Source organism: Chenopodium quinoa, unplaced genomic scaffold (genome assembly GCF_001683475.1).
Source record: "Chenopodium quinoa cultivar QQ74 unplaced genomic scaffold, ASM168347v1, whole genome shotgun sequence".
NCBI lineage: Eukaryota > Viridiplantae > Streptophyta > Magnoliopsida > Caryophyllales > Amaranthaceae > Chenopodium > Chenopodium quinoa.
Window position 1 is genome coordinate 15462 of NW_018743518.1, and position 27866 is coordinate 43327.

The 27866-nt window shown below is 34.5% G+C and overlaps 1 protein-coding gene across 1 annotated transcript; it reads right to left on the minus strand.

Moving 5' to 3' along the window:
• Window positions 1-790: 790 nt before the first annotated feature.
• On the minus strand, window positions 791-26507 carry LOC110739950 (V-type proton ATPase subunit a1-like). The gene is made up of 18 exons (XM_021920427.1): window positions 26367-26507; window positions 24932-24976; window positions 23632-23754; window positions 20147-20254; window positions 17518-17631; window positions 17274-17444; window positions 16876-17013; window positions 15110-15217; window positions 13982-14089; window positions 13717-13865; window positions 11759-11912; window positions 6515-6675; window positions 3320-3526; window positions 3052-3235; window positions 2892-2975; window positions 2049-2245; window positions 1895-1954; window positions 791-1382 (listed from the first exon to the last, which is right to left on the minus strand). The coding sequence occupies exons 1-18, from the start codon at window positions 26505-26507 to the stop codon at window positions 1178-1180; spliced, it is 2457 nt and encodes an 818-aa protein (XP_021776119.1). The 3' UTR covers window positions 791-1177.
• Between the last annotated feature and the right edge of the window lie 1359 nt (window positions 26508-27866).

Below are 27866 nucleotides of genomic sequence, written 5' to 3' on the forward strand. Positions count from 1 at the left end.
CGAATTAAAACCGCTCAAGAATAAACCGAAATTGAACCGAACCGATAATATTTTGAACCGAACCAAAACCGGCCCATAAGACACTTAAACCGATTTCAAACTGACCCGTTTTCAAACCTAACTATCCAAACCACTTTGACAGTGCTACACGTAATATATAGAGTATGTATTAGGTGGCTGAACTTGCGGTGCAACAAACTCACCCAATCATTTGTGTTTGTTTTATTGAATTGTAAGACGAATGGGCTTTAGAGTATGATCATAAAAACTTTCATGAAATAACAATCACCATACAATGTTCTATGCTGAAATTTATGTGGCCATGAAATTTGGATTTTGATTCAATTTTAGGCTATAATCAACTGTTGTTTTTCTAAATTATGAGATGGCATGCATAGCTTTAAAGTATGAAATAATAAGAAACTTTCATGAATGAATCACTTATATGTTTCGAATTCTGTAAACATGGGGCTTATAACTTGAGGATTAAAATATGACAAATTTTTTGTGAATGATTCGATTAAATCTTTCCCGAGCTAAATTTTAGGGTATCACAAAATTGAGATTTCAATTTAGGGCTTCAATGTCAGTGAATACCAACCATTTTTTTTTTTTAGTCAAATCTAAGGCTTAAAGGGGGTATAGAGCATGAAAATACAAGAAACTTTCGTAAAGAATCATCGTACTGGGATTGCGACATCGATAAGTTGACTGTTTGACGTTGCCAAAAAAAAAAAAAAAAAAAAAAAAAAAAAAAAAAAAAAAAAAGAAGTTGAAATGACAAATTGAGGAATCTCGTAAACAGCTCTCCAGTTTATAGCTCTGCATAAAATGTTCACGATCCAAAACAAGAAGTCAATCTTTACAAAAATCCCTATTAGCTTACTGTTTTTTTTTTTTTTTTTTTTTTTTGGGGGGTGGTGGTGTTAACAGAAGATGATTTCATTTTCCTGGCTTTGACACAACTGTAAGAAACACTATTATGATCAAATGGAAGAATGTATGTGAGGTCCACTTTTCGTAAATATGCAGAAAATGTCACCTGAAGGACTTTCACGTCAGCCAGCCAAAACTTGTTTTCGAATGGCCCACTCAAGCTTCTGCAGGGACTTGGGAGCATCAGCTACTTTTCTCACTATACTAATCTCTAAAAGACTCAAACTTTACAAAAAGTTGACTAATCATCCTCATCTGTTAGTATGGCGAAGGAAAAAGGTTTAAATTTATAACCATCGCCATGGTAAAACTTGTTTTGAAATTCCACCCAATGAAGCCTCAAAGCATGCAAAAATGCACTAAGAGTCTCCATCATAAGCAGTATGAAAGCAGTTGCAAAGGCAAACACAGCTAGCCCCACCAACCGGATAACAAGATTCTCGTACCTGAAGATATAACAATAATAACTATCAAACACAATAATCAAACAAAAGCATGACGGGTATCTTTCCTTATATTAGATCTATTGCAGAAAACAAGCTTTATGCAAAAAACCTAACGGCAAAATGAATTTAAATAAAAAGGATATCACACCATAATAATAAATTAATAATCATGAAGATCCAGCAAACTGAGCAAGTTGAGAGCAACTAGTTGAGAATATATTTTAGATAAATGACATGATTAGAGTTAAAATTACCTTCAATAGAAGTTAAATTACCTTGTTAATTTCAGTTAACATGTCCCTTTATATGCTTGCACATAAAATTAGTAAGGAAGTTTAGTTACTGTTATTACTTACTGTTCAAATTCTAAAACATAATGAAACACAGAGCCCAACTAGTATGAAACAGTGGGTTTCACTAACTTTCTTTTGTTTCTTTTTCCTCTCCGGGTTGGGGGGTGGGGGTAGGGCGGGGGAAGTAGTAAATAAGACAAATTGACCATGAACACTCACCCCCAGGCAAGGAGCAGGACCTTCTCATAGAACACGGTTGATAATTCTGAGTGAGCCAAGCTGTCAATATGGAACCATGGTCAATGTAGAATATGAGTTCGATGAACAAGACTAAACAGCTGCAAAGCATTAAGAAATGAAAAAAATCTTGTACCTCAAAGCCCAAAGACGTAGATATGATGCTGTGTTCGAAACAGCACCCAAGACAAACTCTATGGAGTGTATTAATTGATGCACAAATATCTCACTAAAATTGAAATCCTCATGATGGAGTTGTCGTGCAGAGTCAGGCTCCACATCAAGATCCATTTCAGTGGAGAGAAGTATCCCATACATGCGCCCTTGGAATCTCTGTGAAGCAATATGGTAAAAAGAGGGACAAGCAGAAACATCAAGCAAAGCAAAGAAGCTGACATGGCCAATGAGCATAAAGAAGATCTTAATTGATATCATCCTGATTACTAAATAAGATGACACATTAAATTCTCTTCCGTAAATGTAGTACATAGACGAAACCAATAGGGACACTTGGCAGCATTGTGTTAAAAATTTTCCCTCGAATAACACTTGGTAAAAAATATCCTCCAATAATCCTTGCTTTAAAAAATTATTACTTTAAGAAAAGATTGTATCTAAATTATTACATTTGCTTTACATAAAATATAAACCAAACTTTCTAAAATATTAAATTGATCAATATAATTCTATATGTGGCTATCTACTAAATTGTTCGATCAATATAATTTTACATGTGGCCTTAAAAAAATCGTTTTAAATAATAATTGAACAACCATGCATCTATTGCACGTGGTTTAACCTAGTTAAGTCCTATAAATCATACAAAAATGTAAGCCTAAATTCCTATAAAAACCACTGAATGTCTCAAATCACTCAAATGTTTTTCTTTATCATTAACCAAGCATAAAATATCACAAATAAAGAAATGACTTTGAGGAAGAGAGAAATATGTCAAACAGGTATAAGCACTTCAAGCTACCTCAGAATGAAGCTTCTTCAAAATAAATGGCTTTGGGAAAAGCATCCAAGGAACTGCAACCATGGCCAGTAGCAAAAGTAATATCTGCACATGACAAGGTTTGATAAGATCTGAAAGATCTACATTTAAGATGTAACAAAGTGATGATTCAAATAATTACCTGTAATGGTCTCTGCCCCCAGAATAACTCATTTTCTCCAAGGTCCTCAAAAGGACTCAGAAACATATATATCATAACATGGTAGAGGTCAGCTCGAGATCCAGTGCACCACTTGATAATAATTAGGAGCGAAAGATAGCCAAAAAGGCTGTTGAGAAATATTATCTGAGGCAAAAACTGATACCTAAGAACCAAAATAAGTCCCTCGGTGAACATTTCACATGAACCATAGAGACTTGAAGACCAGATATGCAGCTAAAGACAGTACCTTACATCCAATGAGTTGCTAAAGAACCTTGCATTAAAGTAACTTAATATGATCCCCAAGTTCATTTGCACCACACCCAACAATATAGACATCTTCATCTTTAATGAGTTAAGAAATGGTAGCTCTGAACGGCTTCCACGCCAACTGGGATCTACACCAAATGGGTAGGGATCCCGAAATTTGACTAAACCAGCAGTAGAAGAATCACTGATGAAATCATAAAACAAAATATAAATATAAGTGGGAATTTTTCCCCTTGAGTGATACCAGAACATTAGTGAGGCATGTTTGCAAGTCAGGTTTAGACTTGCCTTTACCTAAGTAATCAACAAATTCATAATCATTCAAAACAATAAACAGATCGTTATATTTGATAAATATAACTACAAAGGAACCTTAAATTTTATATTTTTCTGAAATGCAAGGAACATAACCAGGCCTCCTATTACAACAACTTATGCAAGGCGCAAGCGTGGAAATATTTGAAGCAGCATGGCTAGTGCATTTCAGTTTTGCATTTCAGTTTTGGTTAAGGGCATTCTGTTATAATAATAAACTCTGTTATGGGGGCTTATTAGTCTTTGTGTAAAACAGAATATAATTCTGTTAGGGGGCATGCTTAGGTGTGCTTAGGAGTGGGGTAATAGAGCTATTTAAGCTGTAATGAGGGTAATTAGTTGGGCATCCAGAAAGTGTGTAGCTATTGTGGAGAGCACCTTCCTCTCAAATGAAGGCCATCGTTGTGCTGTAAGATCACACGGATTTTGCAATACAACCATTAGTTACACCAATCTTCTCTCTCTCTCTCTCTCTTACCTCAAATTTCCCCTGTTTTTTCTGAAATTAACCCAATTCCTAGCAAAAGCCATTGTTAGTGGGACACTGTGACATCCAACTTGAGGTTATATTTAAATTGGATTAATACAATATAATTCCGTATAAGCTTTTAAATCAAAGCTAGTTATAAATCTAATTGTAATTGGGCCTTTTCCCATACCAATAATACCCCAAATTTTTTAGTATATTCAGTCAACGAATTTTCTAGTATAAATTTTAAATTTATAATTATTCTCAAATTTATATGTTCAAGTAATAAATCTTATAATTATTATTTTCCATTTTCGGATTTATTATTAAAAAAAAAAAAAATCTGGTTTCGGATAATTCATAGAAACTGATTTTGAAAACTGAAAAAAAAAAAAAAAAAAAAAAAAAAAAAAAAAAAAGGCATAAATGGTTTCACGGATAAAGGCTAGAAACAAAATCAGTTTTAATTTCAAATTTTGATCCTATCCCACAAACCTTCTAGACTGATACCTACCATCAAGATTGATTTATAAATATATTCATCATCCTTCTCTACCGTCATATTCGGTCCCATAAAAAAAAAAAAAAAAAAAATACCAAATCCTTCTACATCTTCATTCTTTGGTAAGCTATGATCACTCCTTCAACCTTTACCTTGAACTGCTTCATATGTATACATATATACTCTTTCCTTTTTAATTATTTTCTTCTCAAATGGAAGCCTTAAAGAAAAGGAAATAAAAGTATATGAAAATCGAAACATCGAGTTCGGAACTCGGTACTTCATCAACTCGTCACCTCTGTTTTTCTAGTTTTTGGTTTCTTAATTAATCATGTTAGTCATTATTTATTTATTTTTTGAAAAAAAAGGAAAGTATTGAAGCCGAAATACCGAGTTCATAACTCATTACTACAACTCGTCACTTTTCCTTCTTGGGTTTGGATTCTTAATTAACCATTAGTTGTTTTACTTTTTTAAAAAAAAGGATTTTTTTTTTACCTTTGACTTATGTTTTACCGAAGCTAAATGGACATCTTCATTATTTATCATTCAACTTATCTTACGCCCTTTTCTATTAGTAGTATAATTATCAAACTTAGGCCATTTATTTGTTTAATTGTAGACGGAGGCTACTAGGTGAACGTTTCGGAGGTTATTTACCTTGAGCGCAACTCAAGGTAACTTTCAATGTCCATCATTTTTAGAATCCCGTTAGGAAATTGTTTTGAAAATTGTGTGCCAAGTAACTACGTGCTTATGTAATTATATGTGATGAGTGTTATTGTATGATATGCTGGAATCATATTTACTAGTTTTCTATATTTTGTGTACTAGTATAAGTATTTTCGAAAATTTGATCGTATGAGTTTTTTTAAAATAATTAAAATCTTGGGTACGGGATGATTGATTATATGTAATTAATGGTCTCCAAGGCTTATTGGAAAACGAGTTGTAATTCGTATGTCAAGTAGAATGACTATGTTCTAATAATACTGAAATTGAGATATTGTTACTAGGGATTAAATTGTTTTGTGCAATACTTGTGTGCAATGTGGTCAGGAAATTTAATCTATTAAAATGTACATTGAAATTAAGAAGGGAAATGAAACCCGAAAGGGTGAAGAACAGGTTGCCCACTAGTAGTTATGGTTGCTACTAGTTGGTTTAAATTAACGTATATTGTTGTTTAGTCTTCCTCCTATTCCTCCTAATCAATGGGTATTAGTAAGGGGTGTGCACATTAGGGACTTTCTGTTTTATTTTATGGCCATTTGGGGTTACGCGCGACCCTCTGACTGGGAGTCCCGGACGTTCTCTTTCCCTTTCTTAACCAAAGTAATTAAGTGTTATGTGATAATTTGATATTGGTTTAGTACATAATGTCTATGTAACTGTATTATGTATAAAATGTTTTCGAACTAAAATTATTTATTTTACGGGATGGAGTTGGAATTACTCAGTTTATCTGATTTTGGGAGTTTTCTCTCTTTTCTTGTTTCTGATTTATTTTGCAAGTTGGTGAGAAGGTACTCGGTTACGTGTGAGGAGACGTTAGAATAATCACGTAGCTAAGACAATTTAGTTTACTTCTGAACTTATTTATTTTCCTTTTATTTACTTTATTTAAAATGTTTTACAGTTTGGATGTAATGACTATTTTATTTTGCTGCCACTTAGATCACTTAGTTTATTAAATGGTATTTTAATTTGCTTTGCATTTGTTTTCTATGGAAAATAAGAGTAGCTGTAACACTCCCAAGGTTCAATGGTTGGGTTTTGAAAGGTAAAAAGGTAATTCTTATCATTTTACAAAGACTCGAATTTTGGGGGTGTTACAAAACCCATCATATTTTCCACAACCCAGGCAGCAAACATATAACAATTACCTGCATGTTGCATCTCTGCATTTGTACGCAGACTGACCAAATATATGGAATGGGACAGAAAAGAACTCGTTATAGATCAGCCCACAGTAAATTGAAAAGAGAGCCATAAGAAGGACCACATAGCGCCCACCAAACAGCATCTCCATAAAGCTGCCAAGTTTCTGCAAGTAAAAATTGCACGGTAAGGAAAGTAAACTGAGAGAAATCACATGTAACCAACCCTTTCCAGTTTACATGTAGAAAATTATTAAAGAAATAATGAACTAGGGATAAGAGGAAGTCACAGAAAAATAGAGAACAACGATAGAGAGAATTGTAAAATTAGAACGAAAAATTTAAGCAGTCTACACCAATAACAAGAAGTGGAAACTCATATTTAACACACAGAAAAAGGTACTAATCCTGTGACTATTTAAACTTAAAACATACCACAAATAGGAGGAATATATAACTCCAGCCTCCAGGCATCAACAACCTTATTCTTTCAAATAGGTTATAATTAATATAAGACCTAAAAGGATTAATAAACCTTAAAGTGCCAAACATATGTAATCATGATTTACATGTCAACTCATAACAACAACAACAATCAAAGCTTTCATTCCAATCATGGGGTCGGCTACATGGACTAAGAATTTATCTCTTCGCCAACTATGATCCTCTCCTTCCATTCCCTTCTAACCAATGTTATATGCTCCCGCAAATCAAACTTTTTCATGTCCTACTTAACACCTTTTATCTAAGTCATCTTTGGTCTTCCTCGACCTCTTCTAAGATCGCCTTAATCCCAACCCTCTAATTTCCTAACTGGTGCGTCTTCCAATCTCCGCCTTACATGCCCAAAACAATGCAATCGGTTGTCCCTTATTATATACTCAATGTCCGCAACTCCAACTTTCCTTCTAATATCAACAATTCTAATTCTATCCTTTAAGGTATTCCCACGCATCCATCTCTAACAAACACATATCTGCTACTCTCATCTTCCTAATATGGACTTTCCTGGATCTGTCATACATAACAACTCAATGATAGTCGGCAAACAAAATTTTTCCTTTAACTTCATAGGTATGCTCCACTCATGCAAGGAATCAGCCCAATCAGCCCAAGCCTCCAATTCTGGTGACTTATGCTAGGAAGAAGCGCCAGCAAATCAAGTGAAGGAAAATGCGTTTTTCAGCCCAAGATATTTTATTTGCCTTCAATAAATCTGTTTGAGCTTTTGTAATTCTGTTAGGGGGTTATAAGGGTTTGTTAGTCTTTTTGTTTAGAGAACAATATTCCATTAGCAAGGGGGAATGTTGTGGATCCTTGTAGAAGCTTGCTGTAAGCAGTATATATTGGAGGCTATGATGATGTAAAGGGCATCCAGAAAATTGAGTAGCATTTGGAGAGCACCTTCCTCTCGAAAGAAGGCCTATCTGTAATATTTGATTACTCTGATTAAATATTACAACCAATTGCTGCTCTATCCTTTTGCAAATCTGCTTATTACGATCTAATTAATCCTAAGTCCTAGCAACTCACACAATACCCAAGTACCCAAGTTGCTAATCATATGAGCCAACTTAAGTTAATTGTGTGGGTTACACCTTGGTCCATTTAGCAAAATCGACCCAAGGTTTATAAAAAAACTCACTCATGGGAACCTCCTTACCATCCAATGTTATCATATCCCCACTTGACTTCCTCATTAAGTCCTAAATCACATTTTATGTACTCAATCTTGCTACGACATAGTATCTAAACCCCTAATTTCTAAGTCTTGCCTGCATTGCTCCAATTTCACAATAACCCAACTCTAGAGAATAGAAGATATGAGCTAGCATTTTTCTTCCAAATCTTTATAACATTAAAAGGATTTGGTTAATTAAAGGGGAAGGGAATTGGAGGCATCCCCCCAATTCCTTTCCCTTCTCGACCAAATCATACCAAAACGAAAGAAGTTAAATCCCTCACTTTCTCTAATCACTTTCCCTCCAAAACATCCTATCCAAACACACTGTAATAGGAAAATTATCTAAACAAGATTTTAATAAACGTCTATTACCACAATCATCGTTGACTAGGATCTTCTAAGCAAATCCCAATAAACTGCCTGGGACTTTACTGGGATGAGCATCTATCCTAAAAAGACTAACATGAAGTCACGGAGCAAAACAACCTATGCACCATCACTATTAGGCATTACATATAACAAAAGTAGGAAAAAAAAATGATAAAACATCTGGGATGAAGAATGTGGGTCTAATCATATATATCGTTTTCCCATAAAAATGAAAATCTAATAAAATAATGCAAGTTAAAGTGGTAGATTTTATAAAAAATAAGAACACATATAAAACATCTAAATACTGATGTTTCATATCAATAACAATAGCCCGCCTCCTCTTCAGAGATATAGAACTTAATTTAATTTATTTTTTTGTAAAAAAGGTGAACTGTTTAGGTCCTTTAGGAAGATGACCTATCTGCCTGATTGCCTTATTGTAACAGTATTTGTAGGACCTCATCAAAGATATGCCTATTAGATAATCTAAAGGAAAAATTGAAACTAATAATCCCACCTTTGGCTCATCTTCTCAAAACAATCCCACCTTTGTGTATCCTGGATTTAATCCCACCTTTATACCCCATATTCTCAAAATGAGCCTTTCTACCTACAACCGTTTCAACAGGTAAGCGTTCGTTTGGCATTGTTTTCTATTTTCAGTTTTTTGTTTTTTAAAAACTAAAAACTGATTTCAGTTTTTGATTCTTTGCTTTTTAAAACTGTTTATATTCCACCAGTTTTGTGTTTGCATTTAACTCTTATACTACCTACTTCTATTATTTATAGGTATTACTTCAATCAACTATTATTATCATTATTGAAACACTGGTCTAGAATTGTAGAAGAAACACTGTTAACCTTGAGAAAAGAATCCATGAAAAAATAATTACAGAGTAAAATAAAAAGTTCCAAATTCATAACAATAACCTTTGCTTTTACACTCTGCAAAAGGCAGAATCACCATTTTCTATACACTCTCTTCAGTCCCGCTTCTCAATAAAACTCAGTCACCATTAACAATGGTGATAGTAAGAAGATTAAAAAAAAATTGCCCGTATCGAAAATTTACAATGGCGATAGTACCAACTATAAAAAAATGCCCGCGGTATGAGATTAAAAATTCATACCTTCTCAAGAACCAAATCACATCACCACTTAGGCGATTTTATACAATGGCGATAGTACTGAACTTTCATGAACCCAAATACAATAAACCCAAAATAAATTGTATAAAAATTATACAGAAAAAATTAAGAACAAAGATAAACAATTTTGATCAAAGAAATACAATTCAACCAATTTCACCAACAAAAACATATAGTAAGAACAATGGGGAGAAACGTATGGCAATTATAAAGGAAATTAAGATAAAAGAGACAGAAGGCTCCATAATTGCTTGCTCCTTGAATCTAGAGAACAATTAGGGTTTGAGGAAGAAAGATGAAATATTGAAGGAGATATGAGCGTGGGTTTTGATAGTGTTTAATCTTTTATAAAACAAAACCTCAAAAACTGCTTTGAGATGTTTTAGGTTTATCGTTTTAGTTTCTCCAAAATAAGTGTAAAGTTGTTTTTTAAAGCTATTTTACCAAACACTGTTTTGTTTTATTTTGGCAGAAAAAAACAAGAAAACCAAAAACGGCAATGATGCCAAACACACCCTAAATTTTTTGTCTTTTTTTTTCTTTAATCTATCTCTTCCCACCTTATCACCTTCTTTCATGGCAACCCCTCCATCACCACCATGGGTACCACCCCTCACCCCCACCTCTGAACTAAACTGGCCCTAACCACCACATCACCACCAAACTGATCCCCATCCCGAAACTCAAAGGGGCTGCCATGTTACACCTCCAACCATTACAAACCCAATCAGCCACATCGCCAATAGCAATCCCAACTACTGTACAAATTCCAGCAATCGCATCACCATCTCCAACCCCCAATTCTCACACCCTTACGCAGTTACACAGCAGCCCCAACCTTCGCCTGCTCCCCTGCTCCCCATCGCAACAACCACCTGACTAGCCCACTGCAACAAACCGCAACCAGCCCAGCCATCTCCACCTTCCCTCAACCACCACTCAGCCGCAACTCCAGCCACCTCCTCACTGCAGCCAATTCCGGCACCATCAAACCACACACCTGCTCTGCAACACCCAACCACAATGGTTTTGTTATGATTTGTGGATTGTATTGCGAATTCTGGCCGCTATTTTTGTTTGAATTGGTGGCTGTCGGGATTATTTTTGGGCTGAATGAATGGTGGAGCAGCGCCGCCGCTGATGAGGTGCGTTGTCCGTTTAAATTTGGTGGTTAGAGGAGTGTGGCGTTGGGTATTATACGGCTGTGAGAAATGGTGAATGGCTTTACAATGGTTTTGGTGAAGCCGGCGTCCGGCAGGAAAGGAAATAAGCAAAGGGGAATTCCAATAGGTGGCTGCCTGGCTGATCCGGCGGGTTGCTGGTCCGACGGGAGAGGGAGGGTCCAGCAGGGGAGGGAATCAGTGGTTGGGTCTGGCTGTTCCGACGATTGGTAGGGTTCAGCTGTTTCGGCGAGTGGCTGGGTCCGGCTGGTCATTGGGTGGCTGCTCCGACGAGGCATTTACTCCGTCAGGGGAAGGAAGAAGAAGGTTATATTATTATTTTTTTGTTTATTCCTTTATTTTTTACAAAATTATAAATAAAACCCAATTAGAAGGTGACACGTGTCATATTACCATCTAAAACAGTTACCAATTTCACAAACCGGTAAAAGGCTTGTTTTGAGAATATGGGGTATAAAAGTGGGATTGTTTTCAGAATACACAAAGGTGGGATTGTTTCTAGAAGGTGAGCCAAAGGTGGGATTATTAGTTTCAATTTTTCCTAATCTAAAAGGATTTAGATATTTCATGTGTTAAAAAAAAGTGAAATGTTTAGGAAGATGATATGTCTGCCTGATTGTCGCCTTACTGTAACAGTGGATAATTTGTAGGACCTCATCAAATAATTATCTTTTAGATAATCTACAAGCATTTAGATATATCAAACGTGTGTTATGGCAAGACAAATTTCTTCAATGACTATGCAGATTCTTTTGAAGAAGAAGAAAAGTAAACAATCAATGATGAAAAATTAAACACATAGGAGGCGACAGAGAAAATCACCAAAAAGAACAGTGGCCAACAAAATACCAGAAAAAGGTTGTACCTGCAAACTAAGCTTGCCTTCTCGGGATATGAGGAATAATGCTAACATCAGCAGGCAGATTCCATGACCCCAGTCCCCGAACATAACCGCAAACAAGAATGGAAAAGTGACAACAGTATAAACTGCAGGATTGGCTTCTTGATATCTAGCAACACTGCAAAATAAGTCCCTCTTTGAGTCACTACTTCACCATTGCAGAGAAAAAAGAAGAAAATTTAGTCACTTTTTGATATCTAAGTCACTCTTTGGTCTCGTGTCAACTCTAATGTCTACCCATTTATTGGCAAGTGTCATACCCATGTCTAAGTGTCGAATATAGCACAAATGAAGAGTCAGACCAACATAGGTTATTCAATCAAGGAAAACTACTTTATTTGTATTACACAACGAACGACAGCCAAAAGATCGAGTAGTAAATGTATATGCTTGTTTAATTTTAGGCTAGATGTGCTAGGAGTAAAGTGCAATTTAAGAGATTTTTTTCATCAAACATCTAAGTCACATGTGTGTTTGTGTGCACATAATATGTGAACATGAACGTGTGCATGCATGTAAGCATACACGCATGTAAATATACCTTTTATGGAAAATCAACTTGTAATGGACTTCTTTCATTTTCTTTTATTTGCAACACACCTTCATGGCACACACTTTGAGAAAGAGATTAAGTAATGTAAATGGGCAAATAAATCAAAATATTTTGTACACGGAGTACCTAACCCTCCTCTAATACGGTGTTAAAATTATTTTGATAGTTGTTCATTTACCTACTCTAATGAACTCCTAAAAAAGTGTGCTCAAAAGTTGTGCTGCAAATTATAAAAAAATAAAATAAAATAAAATAAAAGGAAGTGTGTATTACTTTCTTTTAACTTTGGGTATAACCACTTATTAAAACATGTAAGGATAACCAGATTTGCCCCTTATTTACCCATCTATCTCTCACCTTTTTCTATTAATTCATCATCCTGTTGAGTTGACTTCAAGTTTGGGAGCTCGAATTTTCATTTTACAAGTCTAAATGAATAAATTGAGTTAACTTTGAGACTAATTACATCATTAGCACCTTCAATACAAACCAATAGTTGGATTACATACCATAAGCAAAATAGCAAAAAACTAATGCAAGTACAATCATAAAACCTAACAGCAGGTGAGAGACAAATGGGTGGAGATTTTTAACACGGTGGGATTATATAAACTAATGTATAGAGGTATAAGAATATAAGAATGAGAAGGAAGATGAACCATTAACTGCAGATCTTGTCACGTGGGATAAACTAATGTATAGAGGGATAATAATATATAGTCATGCGGGATCTTGTCGAATTTGTCTATTTTTACTTTATTAAAATTTAATTTTAATAATTTTTACCAAAACACACCAAAAATTTTAATAGTTTAAATTGTGGATGGGCAAGTGTAAAATTTTAGTGTTGCAAGTAAAATGGAAGGCAGAAAGGCATAATACAATACTATAGATCTTCTTAATCTCGACAACGTCCAGTTGTAAACAAATTTATTTATTTATTTTTTTACAAAAAAAAAAATCCTATTGTTCCTCTACACTTCCAACAATTAGAACTCCTAACTTAATGAAGCTAATTATAATATAAAAATGGAGAATCTCATGGTACATGAATATCCAAATTTTCTTTGCTCTTGATGAATTATCCTGTCATTACGTTTAATGTTTACTTTTTGTACATGAGTTTGTAATTCAAGCTTTACCCTAGAAGATGAGCATCATTGGAAACAAAGATAGTTGGACAAACCCATTATACCCAACAATATGAAATCTTATATTTGAGATGTTATTCTTAATTTCTTACACATAAAATATAAAAGTGAAAGCTTTATCCCTTTTCGGACTTCATGAGAAAAAATGTTTAATGGTAAGTAGAATGGAGTGTAGGACACTAGGACCTTTGATAACTAGAAGATAGAGCTAAACTCACCCATACGCATCAACGATTTCTTGAAATGAATATGTGAAACGGTTGGTTTTGAAGTACGTTGGAGGAGATTCCACTGAATCCATAGCATGAAATATTACGCCTACTTGAGAATTACTGTGAAATGTTGCACGCTGAAGAGCCTCCTGAATCTGGGAATCATAAATTCTGAATATTAGTTGGGGAGATAAAATTTACTTCAAAAGAATTTGAAAAAACATTTCCAATAGTATATTGTAGTATTGTACATTGATAAAAGAGGTATTACCTGACCTTTTGCAGATATTGGACACCAACCTTCTCCAACAAGGCATTTTTTTGTCACATCAAAATTCAGCATGTTCAGGGTATCATATACAGCTTTCTCCCTTCTTACCTATGAACATTTCACTCTGACGTTAGAACTTAAAAGGCAACAAAAATTAAGAGGACTGCAAACACCAGGTTGCTTGAGTTCTTTCTATTTGACACTTAGCCCAGTTTGGGATAAGTTGGAACGTTGGATGCAACCTCGTTTGAACAATGATGTTCCTGTGAAAAACCAAGGATAACAAAAGGCTGGATTGTTGAAGTCAGAAAATTGGGTCTGCTGGCAATGTGGTGATGAACTTATATAAGACAGCAGCTTCTGAGTATAATTTTCTCATGTCAAAAGTTCCAAGTTGCTTTATTCGAATAGCTGGAGTCAAGCATCAGGTTTTGAGCAGCATCAGACTTTTTTTGTTCAGTAAATAAAATGTAACTTCTCCATTCACATTAACAAGTGTCATACTCTTGTTTTACATCGAGATGATCCAATAAGATTTTACATGATTACGTTATTTCTTTATAAATAAATCATGAGATACTATCCGAGGAGATTGTACAAATTGTGTAAAATACCGTGCAAATGTGCAAATTATTAAAGAACGGAGGTTAAGCAAACTCTTGTAAACCCAATTTATATATATTATTTTTATTCCATCCAAGATAAGTTTTGTCTTCCCTCATTATTGAGTCGAGCTTAAGCTTGATTAATATTCTATTGTTATGAGGGAGTACTTACTTGTTCTGTTGATTGTTAGCGGGTTTCAATACCATCTTTCATTTAAAATTAATTTAATCACAAAAATACAAAAAGAAATACCTTCTAAGACAAAATTTCATAAAAATAGCATAAATCCTCATTTAACTCCTTTTCAAAACTGAATTGGCATCACAAGTACTTAACTCTGAATTAGTCAAAACCCTAAAGATTCTATCATAATTAAACAGTCCACTATCACATAAATCATAAACATGGCCAGCAAATGACACAATCCAAACTGATTATAAACACTTTCACGCCACCAAGAAGTGAAGGTTCCAAATTCAAAGCAGTGATCTACACAGATCTAGAAATGTCAACATATATTACCAAATTCATCCATCTTGTTAGGTGAAAGGCAACATCAGCAAGGGCTTTGTTGCGGTGACGCATCCCGGCATCAAGTGTGGCTTCCAATTCAGCCAACCGTGAGGAAACCTGAAAGCATGTCAACAGCCTACATTATTTATTATGGCCCCCTTTTCACTATTGAATGGTTCAGGGTTAAAAAGACAACAATCATATTCAACCAGCATGTTTAGGAACAGCTTGGAAAACATGGTTTAAATCTCACGTTCAGCCATGAAACCATCTTGGTGGACAATGTGGGTGGTAATCAGCAGTTGCAGTCTATATATTGGTCCGGGTAAGTTTAAAGTCCTCTATAAAGCAATTGTGATGTGGTGATGCAGCCAAGATTTGATACCATAATAGAAAATCATATTAGGAAAGCTAATTTCATTTTTAAAGTAACCAAGTACATAACTATGGATCGCAGGGGTCATCTTCTTGGTAATAACAGATTACATTTAGTCTCCCAAACATAGGATCAAACAAAATAAAGAATGCCTCAATTATAAATTAATAATATAATTGGAAGTAATGGAATAATATATGGCAGATTCAAGTCCATAGGCCAACTAGAGAGAGGTGGTTTAGGACTTTGTAACTTCATGTAACAAATAAACATCTCATTAGAAGGAAAATCAATCAAATGGTCCATTTCAGAACTTAATTCCCTTATAAATAAAGGGAAGGGAACTTTCAACCACTTTTATCAATCAATACTAAAAATTGCCCGAGAATTGAAAACCAAACCAAATTCCTAAAAATGAATTTGAGCAAGCATGCAAGGAAATAATGTCTTTTTTTTAGAGCTGCTGCTACTTATAAGTATGGTACATTTTGTGGAAGGGGAAAAGCAGATCCATGCAATCCATCCTCGTTAAACTAAGAGCATTTCCAAATGAAGTACATTGGAAAAGGAAGGTAAGGAGCAAGACATTCAAAATAATATTTTCGTTGGGAGGAGGGAGGGTGTTGTCATTGGTGAGCATGTCTAGGGATAACTTAGAGTAAATTTGTTGATTAAGCAACTATTATAAATAAAAAGACAAATCCAACCCAACTAGGAACTGAGCTGAGTAAGGTATAACATGGATACATGGACCACAAGTCAAAATTGGCTGCACAAGAATAACCTGAACAGGTCAGTCTTGATCACATGTTGGGCTGAAAGGTCAAGGTTATTTCATTAGTTTGGTATACAATAAATATTAATTGAAGTCAAAATTTTCATGCAGATTGACCGAAAATAATTACAGTACATGTTAGAAATAGGATAATATATTAGAAAGGTCAATTCAAACCACGATTCTAGAGTAAAAGCTCAACTTTTAAAAATAATTAGCAGAAACTATCCATTATAGTCACTTTTACCATTAATGGAAATTTTGGATTACAACCAAGCATTAGTACAGTCAAAATTCAACATCACTAGACCTGCAACTCATCTACATCCACTCATCCACAAACAAATCCCAACTCAAAACTTGACTTTACCAACCTAGTTGATGGGTTTAGTTGTAGTTATGATCTTGCACCATGGATAGCTGTTGAATTTTTAGGCCCCTAGTCTAATAATATATTTTGAAGATGAAAAAATTTGTTTCACACATAAAGAGCCAGGTCTTTAAAGAAAACAGAAGCTGAAGTTGTCTGCCAAAGAATACATTTAATTAAAATAAATAAATAAATAAAAAAAAATTAAAAAATAAAAAAAAAGGAAGCTAGAATAGGGAATCGACAAGACTCACTTCTTTAATAATTTGCCTTTGTTTGTTAATTTCTTCTGGAACTGGATAGCAATTAGCAGCAAATGCTTCACAAATTTTCAAAATTTTCATTCTCGCTTGCTCTCCAGAGAAGAATACAACAAAAACTGTTTTCTCAACCTGCAGCAACAACAATCAACCACTATAAAACTTTCTACCAATAAAGCCGAGATTGAGTAGGAGATGACTTCTACAGTTCCAAATGTAAATGTTTCCAAAAACAGAAAAGGTAGAACAGTACCAAATCAGATATAGTTGTAAAGTTTTTTTTTTTTTTTTTTTGAAATGCGATAATTCATAATAGCAAAGAACTGAACTGGCCAAGTACAGGAACTGAGAAAAAAAAAACATTAGCTACAAGAACAATCTATGATACTGACCATTTCGGATGATGTAGGATCTGAAATATAAACATCAGCTGGTGCCTGATTAAAAAGCAAGTTGCCTCTTGTAGCACGAAACAACATCCTCTCAAATTTAAGAGCCTTAGATTTACATATGATTCCACACATACACCGGACACCAGATTGTACTGGTGTTCCACGCATCTCCTGACAAATTGGTCCTCTTCCATCAGAAAATATAGCAACAAGTAAAGAATATATAAAGAAGGCACAAAGTTACCTGTTCCAATAAAGATGCTGTATCAGCATAATCATCGCTTGAATGAATATTCTCATCTAATTCCACTTCTTCTGCAACAGCAGGACTCTTTCCTGGTACAAGGAAGGATCCGGCCTGGTTGATAAAAATAGAATAAAAATAAAAAATAAATAGATAAATAACAAATTCCAAAAGGGGCATTAACTAGCACATTGCAAGCATAATTTAACTCATCAATTTAAGTTGTATAATTAGCATGTCTTGACAGCTGATGCATCATTGTTTAATCACGTTATAAAGATATTAACCTCTACGTGGAAAAAACAAATCTTGAGTACACAACTAACCCCTGTCTACTCAAAAGGTCAGCCCTATACATTGACCAAATAAAACAACTCGCTGTGGAATATCAGCATAATTTAAATAATCGAGAACATTTCTCCACAGAGGAAGACAGATGGTTATACAGGGCAAACAGTGAGTCTGCTTCAGATATTTTTCTTCGCTTCTTAATTTCTTATTCTAGGAGCAGGCTCTTTTTTCTTTTCTTTTCTTTTTTTTTTTTTTTTGAAAAATAGGACCTCCTTTTAAATCAAATTAAGCTCCTTTTAAAATGGGTATAGTGTTCAATCAAAGGAACAAGATGGACATATAGTTCTAATACAAGGAAAATAACAAGAGCTCTTTTATCGTGATTGAATAAAATTCAACTTCAAAGTAAACAACAATATTCTCATTGTAATTATCATATTTTAAGCACAAACTTAGACATAAAAAATACAACCCCTAACCTTTGTTTTCATGAGTTTGTGATAGTGTTGAAGAGGAGAGATACATCATGTATCCATAATCGCCTAAAAGCTTCGGCTATTGTGATTATTTGTATGCTTGGAGCATGTTCACCATTTCTAGCATACCCATTTAGCTACATACAATACCCCTTTTTAACTTGGAACATATTCCAAGAAATTTGCTTATACGCGCCTCAGATGCGCATCTTTGAATGCGCCTTACTGCCAAAAGTTGACCCAACCCGAAATAAATGGGTTTTGATTGAGATTTTCAACCCGTTTATCTAATTGGGTTAGCCCCCGACCTGAAAATAACACACAGCCGTTTTCCTTCCTTCACTCTACTCTCTCCTCTCTCCACCCTCCTCTTTTCATTCATTGCTAATTCATAGTAGATTCAAATTGTTAATCTTCCTCAACTTACTTATTAATTTACTTGTTAATTTCCGTCTTTTTACAATTATATCGTTTAATTTTGTTAAGAGATATTGGAAATGTTTAATGAGTTCATTCTTCCCCCTTTTTACCGACTTATCGTTGTGTGATAAAGTCTTTTGTCCCCTCTTTGTTTACTTATTTAATTTGTCTTTCAATTATCCCTAATTTCTAGGGTTTGTCTCATTTTAAGTATTATTAAATTCTCTATTACTTAATCCTTACTCTGAAATTTGAGTATGTGTTTTTGCTATAATCTATTTTCAATTTTCCCCAAATTAATCGGTTAAACAATTCTTTCAAACAAAATTTTTTTTGACTCGTTTATGTAAACAAGTCAACCTAAACCCAACCCGACCCGACCCGATTGCCAACCCTAGCCTCACCAAGAACAAAAAAAGCGTCTACCTTCATTGCCTAGCGCCTAGGCGTGCCTTTTTATACACTGATCATATGCTAGGGACATGTTCACCATTTCTTGCAAAACCCCTTTAATTATATACAAATATACAATACTCCTTTTTAAACTACAAGTAGCCCTTATTATTGAATTTTTCTCATTTCACAATAGTCGCATCATTTTAAATATTCATGTATACCAATTACCAATGCACTACTTCAACAGTAAAAAATTCTTCATAAAATAATGACATTAATTGTTACATATGAGTAAGTGAGTAACTATATATGGTCTAAGTTAATAAGAGAATAGTGTAAAAAGTCAATATGATGCAAATATCGTAAAACAGATACACACTGACTACATAACTCGTTTCTACTAATTACCATTGAAGAGATCATCATGCTAAGATACCCATGAACAGGCTCTTTGTTTAGGTTTAATCTGGAGCAAAGTAACTCTTTTGAGTTAGGTTTTTCTCAATTTATACCACAGAGGATACCCAGTATCAATGTATAGCTTCATAAATCAATTATGTATGCCATAGTGGTTTTTCAACTAAAACTTCCATAATTCTTCACCCCATAACCACAGATAGTGGACATCTCATCCTGCGCTGCATTTCAATTTCCTTATTTAAAAGAGTTGCCTTAACCTATTTATCTCAAGCAGGACTTATTAACTTAAGGGCAGGTGGACAAGGGGTATTCATCAGAATAACAGTCTAAAAAACTGCAACAAATCAGAAGCTTTTTTCCAAGGAAATATTCTAACAACATTATTCATTAGAAACCAGACACAAAAACTGAAACCACAGTACAAGATAGTAGATTGATAGACAAAGAAAGGTAGCATTAACACTATATGGAGTTCAAACATCAAGGATAATAACTGGCGCATTCCTAGAACAAAATCATGCTGCGTTTGTGGAAACAGAAGGTTGCAGAGGACACATAGTTAAAAGATACAATGGCACAAAGAATATAAAATCTATTCGGAATAGCAAGCATGACTGCATGAGTACCTTCTGCAAGACCATCTTAAATTCCAGAAGCTCATTATACGTCTGCTGCAACTTCTCGCTGTTCGAATTCATTTCAATCAGCTCATGTTCATGCTCAGCAAGTCGTATCTACAGCAACAAAGAGAAGTGATTAAACATTCTGGAACCTATATGAAACTTTGTAAGATACTAACACGAGATTTTTCAGTCAAGTGCCTGAAGGTATGACATACTATTGTCTTAGTAGCTTAATGCATTTTGCCCCTTTTGTCTTATCATAAGTTGGGTACTCACAAGGAGGAATTGTCATATAGGTATGATTACATAAAGAAAATTAATGGAGCATCAAACACTTGCATCAAATAATTTTGAATTAGAGCCCTCTATTGGATATCTTTGGCTTTAGAATAGCATAAAAGAACGTATAATATGATCCAGACTAAAAAGTGTCAGCTGATATAGGGTGACATATGTTTGTATACTAGGGCAGCTAATGTGGGTGTCCGTGGAACTCTTATGGTTTGGCCTTGTGTCACAAATTTAGTTGTTACAGCATTAATGAGGGAAAATATGTAAACAAATATTTTTAAGGGTATAAATATCCGCACACTAATCTTAAGAGTTCAAAAAAAGAGGCAATTAACATAAATGAGCGCAAATAAATAAATAAACATTTTAGAGGACATTATTGTCACAAACACAATTCAAAAGAGTTATCTCAAAGTTTTTAAAAGGTAGGGAAGCAAAGAGAATTTTCCAACTTTTGCGAACAATTCCTTGTGATGATTTATGCTAACCCGACCCCAAATCAGATTCATGAACTATTCATGTTGTTATTGTTGTTGTCGTATAAGAAAATTGGTTATATTGACAGCCTGTAAAGGAATACAAATAAAGGACAAGCTGCGTTGCAATCAGTCAACCACAAACCAAAATTGCAAATTAACCCAATATCTTTGAATCTTACCAATCAAGTAAGTCTTATAAACCCTGGACAACATTTTATCCCATTGAAAGCCATGAAAAGACATACAAAGCAAAAAAAATCTCCTCAAAATCAACTTGCCACTTCACTATGATCAATTCCCTGTGAGCAAGACACATTTTTAACTTGGCAATGCATACAGATATCATTACCCAACCAGCCTTTTTCTATTCAGCAAATCAATAATCAATAATCAATAATCTCAACAAGAAAAGAAAGCTCCTCTTTAATCCGTAAATATAAATAGAAGACAAGTGGAATAATCAAGGACATCGAACACAAAAAAGGTTGCTCTTTAGTCTCTTCTCTAATTATATTCCCAAAAACAAATGCGAAGTCTATCCCCTATTTTGAACCTCACCCAAAGAGGAGGGGGGGGGGGTACTTTGTTTCATTTTGGCAGCATCCCACCCATATCTGCCCTTGATGACTTGGAGCCAAAGAGACTCAAATTTGTGAGCAAAACGCCACAACCATTTTCCAACAAATGCAATATATCTAGGAACCACTTTCTCAAAATATAAACCTCCTTTAGCCATTGGATAACATACCAATGCCAGCTCACAAGTTGTTTTTTTTAACAGTCATCACCAGACCTAAATCAGAAAATATCATCATCATCACAAGTTTTTTTAACAGTAATCACCAGACCTAAATCAGAAAATATCACCAGTCCTAAAATTTTACTTACAAGTTTAAATAGCAACAAGAATTTTGAACAATGAGAGATTGTATAGAGAGATTTCAGACAACAACAGCAAAACAAAAAAAAAATTAAATAAATAAATAAATATTTAAAAATAAATAAAAATCAACATCATCCTACCACCAAGAGTAAGGTAGAACTTCCATACATCGTCTCAAAAAAATCCTCAAACTAATCGAATAGAGTAAAAACCTGACTAGAGGCCAGCTCTCAACTTGTCAGCCAGCCATAGGTGCATACTCCCTAAGAGCACAAGCATCAAGTTAATGCCCTCCACACTACATTTAATAAGGTTAAACTTAAGTATCAAGCCCAATGTTCCCTGTTTTGCTCCAACCCTTGTGAGTTACTTTGTTTGACCGTCCCAAACTACAGTTCACTAGAGCACCAATTCGCCATCCTAACCAATGACCCTCATTTCTTGATACCTGAAGTTTTGCCCCTTTCATTTATCCTCTTTTTCTTTTTTCTCCTTTGTTTTCAAGGAGGCTGAAAATTAAATGGTGTGTGGTACTAGACAAAGGGGTATGACTGGACAACTGGTTGGCAATTGCTTGAAAAATTGAAACTGTAGAGACCCTAGTGACTTTATGCTAATCCACCAACAATGGTAGGTAGCATTTTCCAAATTTGAAGGTGTCTCCCTAGTCCCTTGCCCCACCATGTTAGACATGACTATAATCTAACTCCGACTCTAACTCTATCCCCCCTTCTCTCTCTCTCTCTCTCTCTCTCTTAATGTCCCCTTTGAATGTTCCCATGTAAAATGCAATTTAAACTCTATTAATTATATATATTTGTTGCAAACTGATTGAATACCAATGACGAATTAGGTTCCCAAACTTCGTACCAAACAAAAACCCCAAAACGAATTGTAAATCAACCAACTAGCGAATTGTGATATTGCCATACCATGTACCAAAGCAAACTGCGAATAAGGTAACACTGCTCAAACCACCTCAAATATAACTTTTTAATATTAAAAGTCAGCTTCCAAAGACAAAACAAAAGGGAAACCTCCAACTCCTCTTTACACACCATTAACCAAATAACTTTAACCTCCAACAACCCCCTCCCCAACTCCAAAAATTCTCCTAAGAGATAGGAAAAAGAAAAGAAGAAGAGAATCCCTTTGCAACAAGATTAAACACTCTAGGTGCACCATTCACCATTAATCCATTATTGAATAATAAGCATTAGAGTATTAGACAAGCAATTGCAAATCTAGAGCCTATCGCCCATCAAGCCCCTTATTTTCAAAATCAATCTTAAAAACCACCTCTTTACCATCCACCCTACTTCAATAGTCGATCCAAGACTAGACTTCAGTTCTACACGATTATAAAAGAGGGAACCTAATTGGAATGCAACATAGTATAACAAGGTAATCAAATATAAACCCATTCCCAGAATCAACTACACACATTCTGTTACAAGATGCCCCAATATAATCTTCACACAATCACGATTCTATTTTCTCCTTTTCTAGCTCCACATCATCAGCCTTTTATTTGTTTTATCCCTTTCATTTGTTTCTATAGTCTACACCCATTTCTAAAAATTTAATTCACGATAAACAAATGTCCTAAATCTCCAAACCAAGTGTGAATGTGTGACTTATCTAGGAATGAAGTAACATTACATCTAACCACGTTTTGCCTATCTATCTAATTAAGACAAGAAAAATTCAAATAAAGCTAGAATAACAGAAGATTCAACTAATGAAATGTTGTTGAAAGACGAAGCAGCAATTAACAGTTTCCAGCATCACTGATATTTGTGAATTGGAAATTATTTTAAAGATATATGGTTAACCTCTAACTCCTCTAACTCAAGATCAGGTTGCATCCCAGGATGACCAGAAACTAACAAGCCAGCTTTGCTGATTTGATCTTTGAAAAACCTTAATTTTCTTGACATCTCTGCACATCGCTTCACCTGCAATCATAACCCAATTATATGAAATATCCATTTGTGTCTATATTAGAAATTTGAAAGAACAATAGCCCGAAATCTATGCTAGTCAGTCATAGGGTATGAATCTCAGCCTTTCAGGGCATGCATATAGCAGACATATCAGGAAAATATTGGGAAACCGACACTGACATGAGGATAGTCCTTATTCTAAAAGATATTTACACAAATATATTAAAAAAAAAAATTGAAATAAAAATATTTTCTTTTTACTCCAGGATTAGGTTTCTTAATCAAATACATATTGCAATCGTTAAAAAATGGGGGTTTTTTTGCTATAGGCCTAGCCAATAAAAATTTGGGATGGTCCTCTCAGCAATATACCTAGTTATCCTATTCCATCTTTTCTTCGCAATAGGAAATATATAAGTAAACTAGGTTATCCCCTTGCGATGCACGGTTAGAATGTATCTTTCTTGTAATTTATTAACTGTTGCATTATACCGTATATAAAGATTATAATTAGATATAAAATTAATTTACATTTAAGGATATATATGAACCACATTATTTACAATTAATAATTGAAATAGTCAAAAGGAAATTATTTAAGGAATGCATATTAATGAAATCTGAAGAAAAAAAAATACATAGTATATAATTAGCACCAATGTCATCAAAATTATTATTTTAGCTTCCAACAATTAACAATTTGTATAGTAGTTTGTAGAAGCATCTATTTGATTTTTTAGTCAAAATTCAGTTTTCAAATTAATAAAGATAGGGTAGTTCAGCTTTAAAAAAAATAAAAAATAAAGATGATGTAATTAAAGCATTTAGGCGGGAAATTTTTTTATGAGAAAGCGACATGTGTACAAATTTAGAGAAAGATGATGTCAGCATATTTTGTTTTAGTATTAGTTAATAGATATGATAAAGGAGGCTCGTGAAACAAGGGCATATAAACATACTATGTAACACATAGCCACAGTTAATAATTATCATAGTGGGGATGACAAATTTGTATTCATTTTCAACTATCAATGCCTAGAATAAGCTTCAAAGGAAAAGTTCCCCCGAGTAGACAGCTCCTTGCTTCTTGCATCTTTTCAAAAGCTTAGCCGCTTAGGCATTACTTAAAAGAAGCCTTCTAAAGTACATAGGCAAAAACAGAAAAGCTACCTAGGCATTAAAAAGGTACCTGATTCACAAATGTTCTCTGAAAAGGGCTCTTATCAGCATTAAGCTGCACAATAGAAAACAAATTAAACATTAATCCGACAACCACAACTCAAAATAAAGAATGATCAATACATTGGATCTCAAAGCTGCAAGGCAAGGAACCAGGAAATGTATTAAATTAGAACATCAGAGAAAGCTACTCCAACAATAGTTCTTTCATTGCATGTGTAATCTTTATGATGTATATACTTCCTTTGTTTCAATATTTTCAACATTTTGAATTTTTATAACATTGTTCAGTATTCACGTACTAATAACTAACTTAAGCCACATTGTTAAGTATGTCATCATTTTAGTTGTTGTCACGTTGATCTCAATGTATATTTTCAAAGGATCAACTTTCTAAAAATTTAATTAATATACTTGCTCCATTTCATTTTAGTTGACACTATTTCCTTCAGGCACATTTGCCGACACACAGCTTTATACTGACTATTTTTATTTTCAATCAACATAAACAAAATTGGTAAAAGTTTAATATTCGAAAAATAGATGTCGAGACAAATCTAACAAGACCCCACATGACTATGTTTTTTCACAAGAATAAATTACAAAAGGAGGTCATGTTAAAAGTTAAATTGTGTCAACGCAAAAAAAAAATTTAAAAATTTGAAAAAGTTTAATTAAAGATATTAATTTAAAAAGTTGTGTGTTGACATGCTTAAAAATCGGTGTAGAGAGTATTGAGAAACAGGGGCATATCCTACGATTGCTACCCTCAAAAGAGCCCGCTCTATAACAAGACAATGAGAAGAGTACACGCCTCTCAAACTGTATTAGCAATGTGGTCCATAACTCCATAACCATCCTTCTATGGCACAAAAACAATGAGAGCCTAGAAGAAAGTACAAAAACAGAGGAAAGTTGTCCTCAAAACATTGTGGACAGCAGCCCAGCAGAACATAGAGATCCTCCTGAATTATTACTGTACTCTATAAGATAATCCCCAAATAATTCTCGAAATTTGAATATTTGATACCTACTTAAGACAAACCTAACATTGATTAGTCAGACAAATTGTCTAGGCGGGGATCACAATCATTAGAATTAGGTTCCCGATAACATTTCTAATTCACATTTAAGTAATTGAGCACTAATGGAGATGTTCTGCGCTCCGCTATCCTCTCACTAGAACCTCATAATGCCTTATTGAGGTTCAGATCTAAGCTATTCAGTGCAGATGAACCATTAAATTACAAACTACAGTCACATCAAAAGCAACATCAGAAATGAAATGACGAATTGAAACATCAATATTAAGACATAATAATTAAAAAATAAATAAATAAATAAAATAAAAAAAAAATAAAAAAAAAAAAAGCCTAATCATACCAACAGCAAAAGAAATCACATACGAATACAATCTTAATCTGACAAAGTAATGCGAGGAATACCTCACGGAATTGTAGGAGGCCTAGTTCACCGAGGTAAGAAATTGCGCGATGAGCAGATTCCACTGGAATAATCAACTGAACAAACGTCATCTTCTCTGACCTCATCAGATCGATTGCCGGCAAATTGTCTATGTACTCCATCTTCCATTCACCACTCTCGGAGATCAAAATTTGGGAAGTTTAGTGATCCAATTTAGATGAGAAACAAGGGAGAAAAATAGAAGTACGTTGTTTTAAATTTTGTTTTTTTTATTTATATCTGCTATGGAAGTTTTTAGTATTCTGTCCATCCCAAAAAACTTGTACCATACGGAGTAACATTTGCCCATTCACTTGATCAAAATTATTTAAGAAAATTTAACAATTGTTTCGGATAAAAACAATAGGAACTTTAGCAGGCCCTTTTAAGGTGGAGAAGACTGATCTCGGTCCATAGAATACTGGAGCCGAGGATTTCCTGCACAGCAAAGAATACGTAAACTAGTCTCGGGGGTGGTTGCCGAGAAAGGCCCCTCCGATGCTAAAGCCAGTTCAGTTGAGAGAGAATGCTATGCAAGAGATTTAGTGATTGAGGCTTTTGTTGCATGAATGTAAAATGATGCAATTGATGGTTTTTATACCCTGATTCAATTGAGGAGAATTGGGCCCTTGAAGTCTGGTGGGCTTAACACGTTAACTAGGCTTTTATTAACCTTGGCATGCTTTTGGAGAGTTGGACCTTGCTTTGGGCTTGAGTTGAATTATTCGAACTTGGCCCAATTAGATGGACTGAATTGGACCCAAACAATTTGCCCCCCAGACCCGATTCGGCTGAAAGATGGGTTAGGTCTGACTTGCAAATTTGAAAGGACAAATAACGACAACTTGAATTTTGAAGGAATCTAGGCAATTAATGACGTTTAATTGCCATTAAGGAGATTAATTAGGGAGGATAAAGGATTTAGTGGGTAGTTAACTTGGAACGTGTGTGACAATTTGTGTTTAATTAAGAATTCGTGGGGTTTTTGGCGGTTTAAGGCTTTTAGAATTCTTGATTCATGAAATCCTCATATAACTGTTGGGGATGATGATTGCAGAAACTCTAAGTCCACCGGAGCATCAACCACTGACCTTGCTTGTGTTTTAAACACAGACCACCATTGAACACGGTCCCGTTTCAGGCTAGGGTATGATGCGTAGTACACTTGAGCCACTTGGTAAGATAAGACAAATGGATCATATTTGGGGTATTTCTTAGTGTGATTTACTTCGATTAGCCTGTATTGTTCGTGTATGTTCAATCCCCTACCACAATCCATCCAATTGCACTTAAACAAAATTGTCTTGTACTGTCTCTTAGGTCCCGTGTAGACAAGTTCAATTATGTCGTCTAAAATGCCGAAGTACTCTCCGTCATCCTCACTTGATACACACACACCATAATTCATGGTGGATTTGTGCTTGCCATGGGCATGTGTATGGAAATTAAATCCACCTACAAAAATCTGGCCCCAAGTACGA

Coding starts and splice junctions, on each gene's coding strand:
- LOC110739950 (XM_021920427.1), bottom strand. CDS start 26,507: ATGGAGTACATAGACAATTTGCCGGCAATCGATCTGATGAGGTCAGAG. Junction 11,913..13,716: donor GAAATCGTTGATGCGTATGG/GTGAGTTTAGCT, acceptor CTTATTTTGCAG/TGTTGCTAGATATCAAGAAG. Junction 3,527..6,514: donor TGCAGAGATGCAACATGCAG/GTAATTGTTATA, acceptor TGATTTCATCAG/TGATTCTTCTACTGCTGGTT.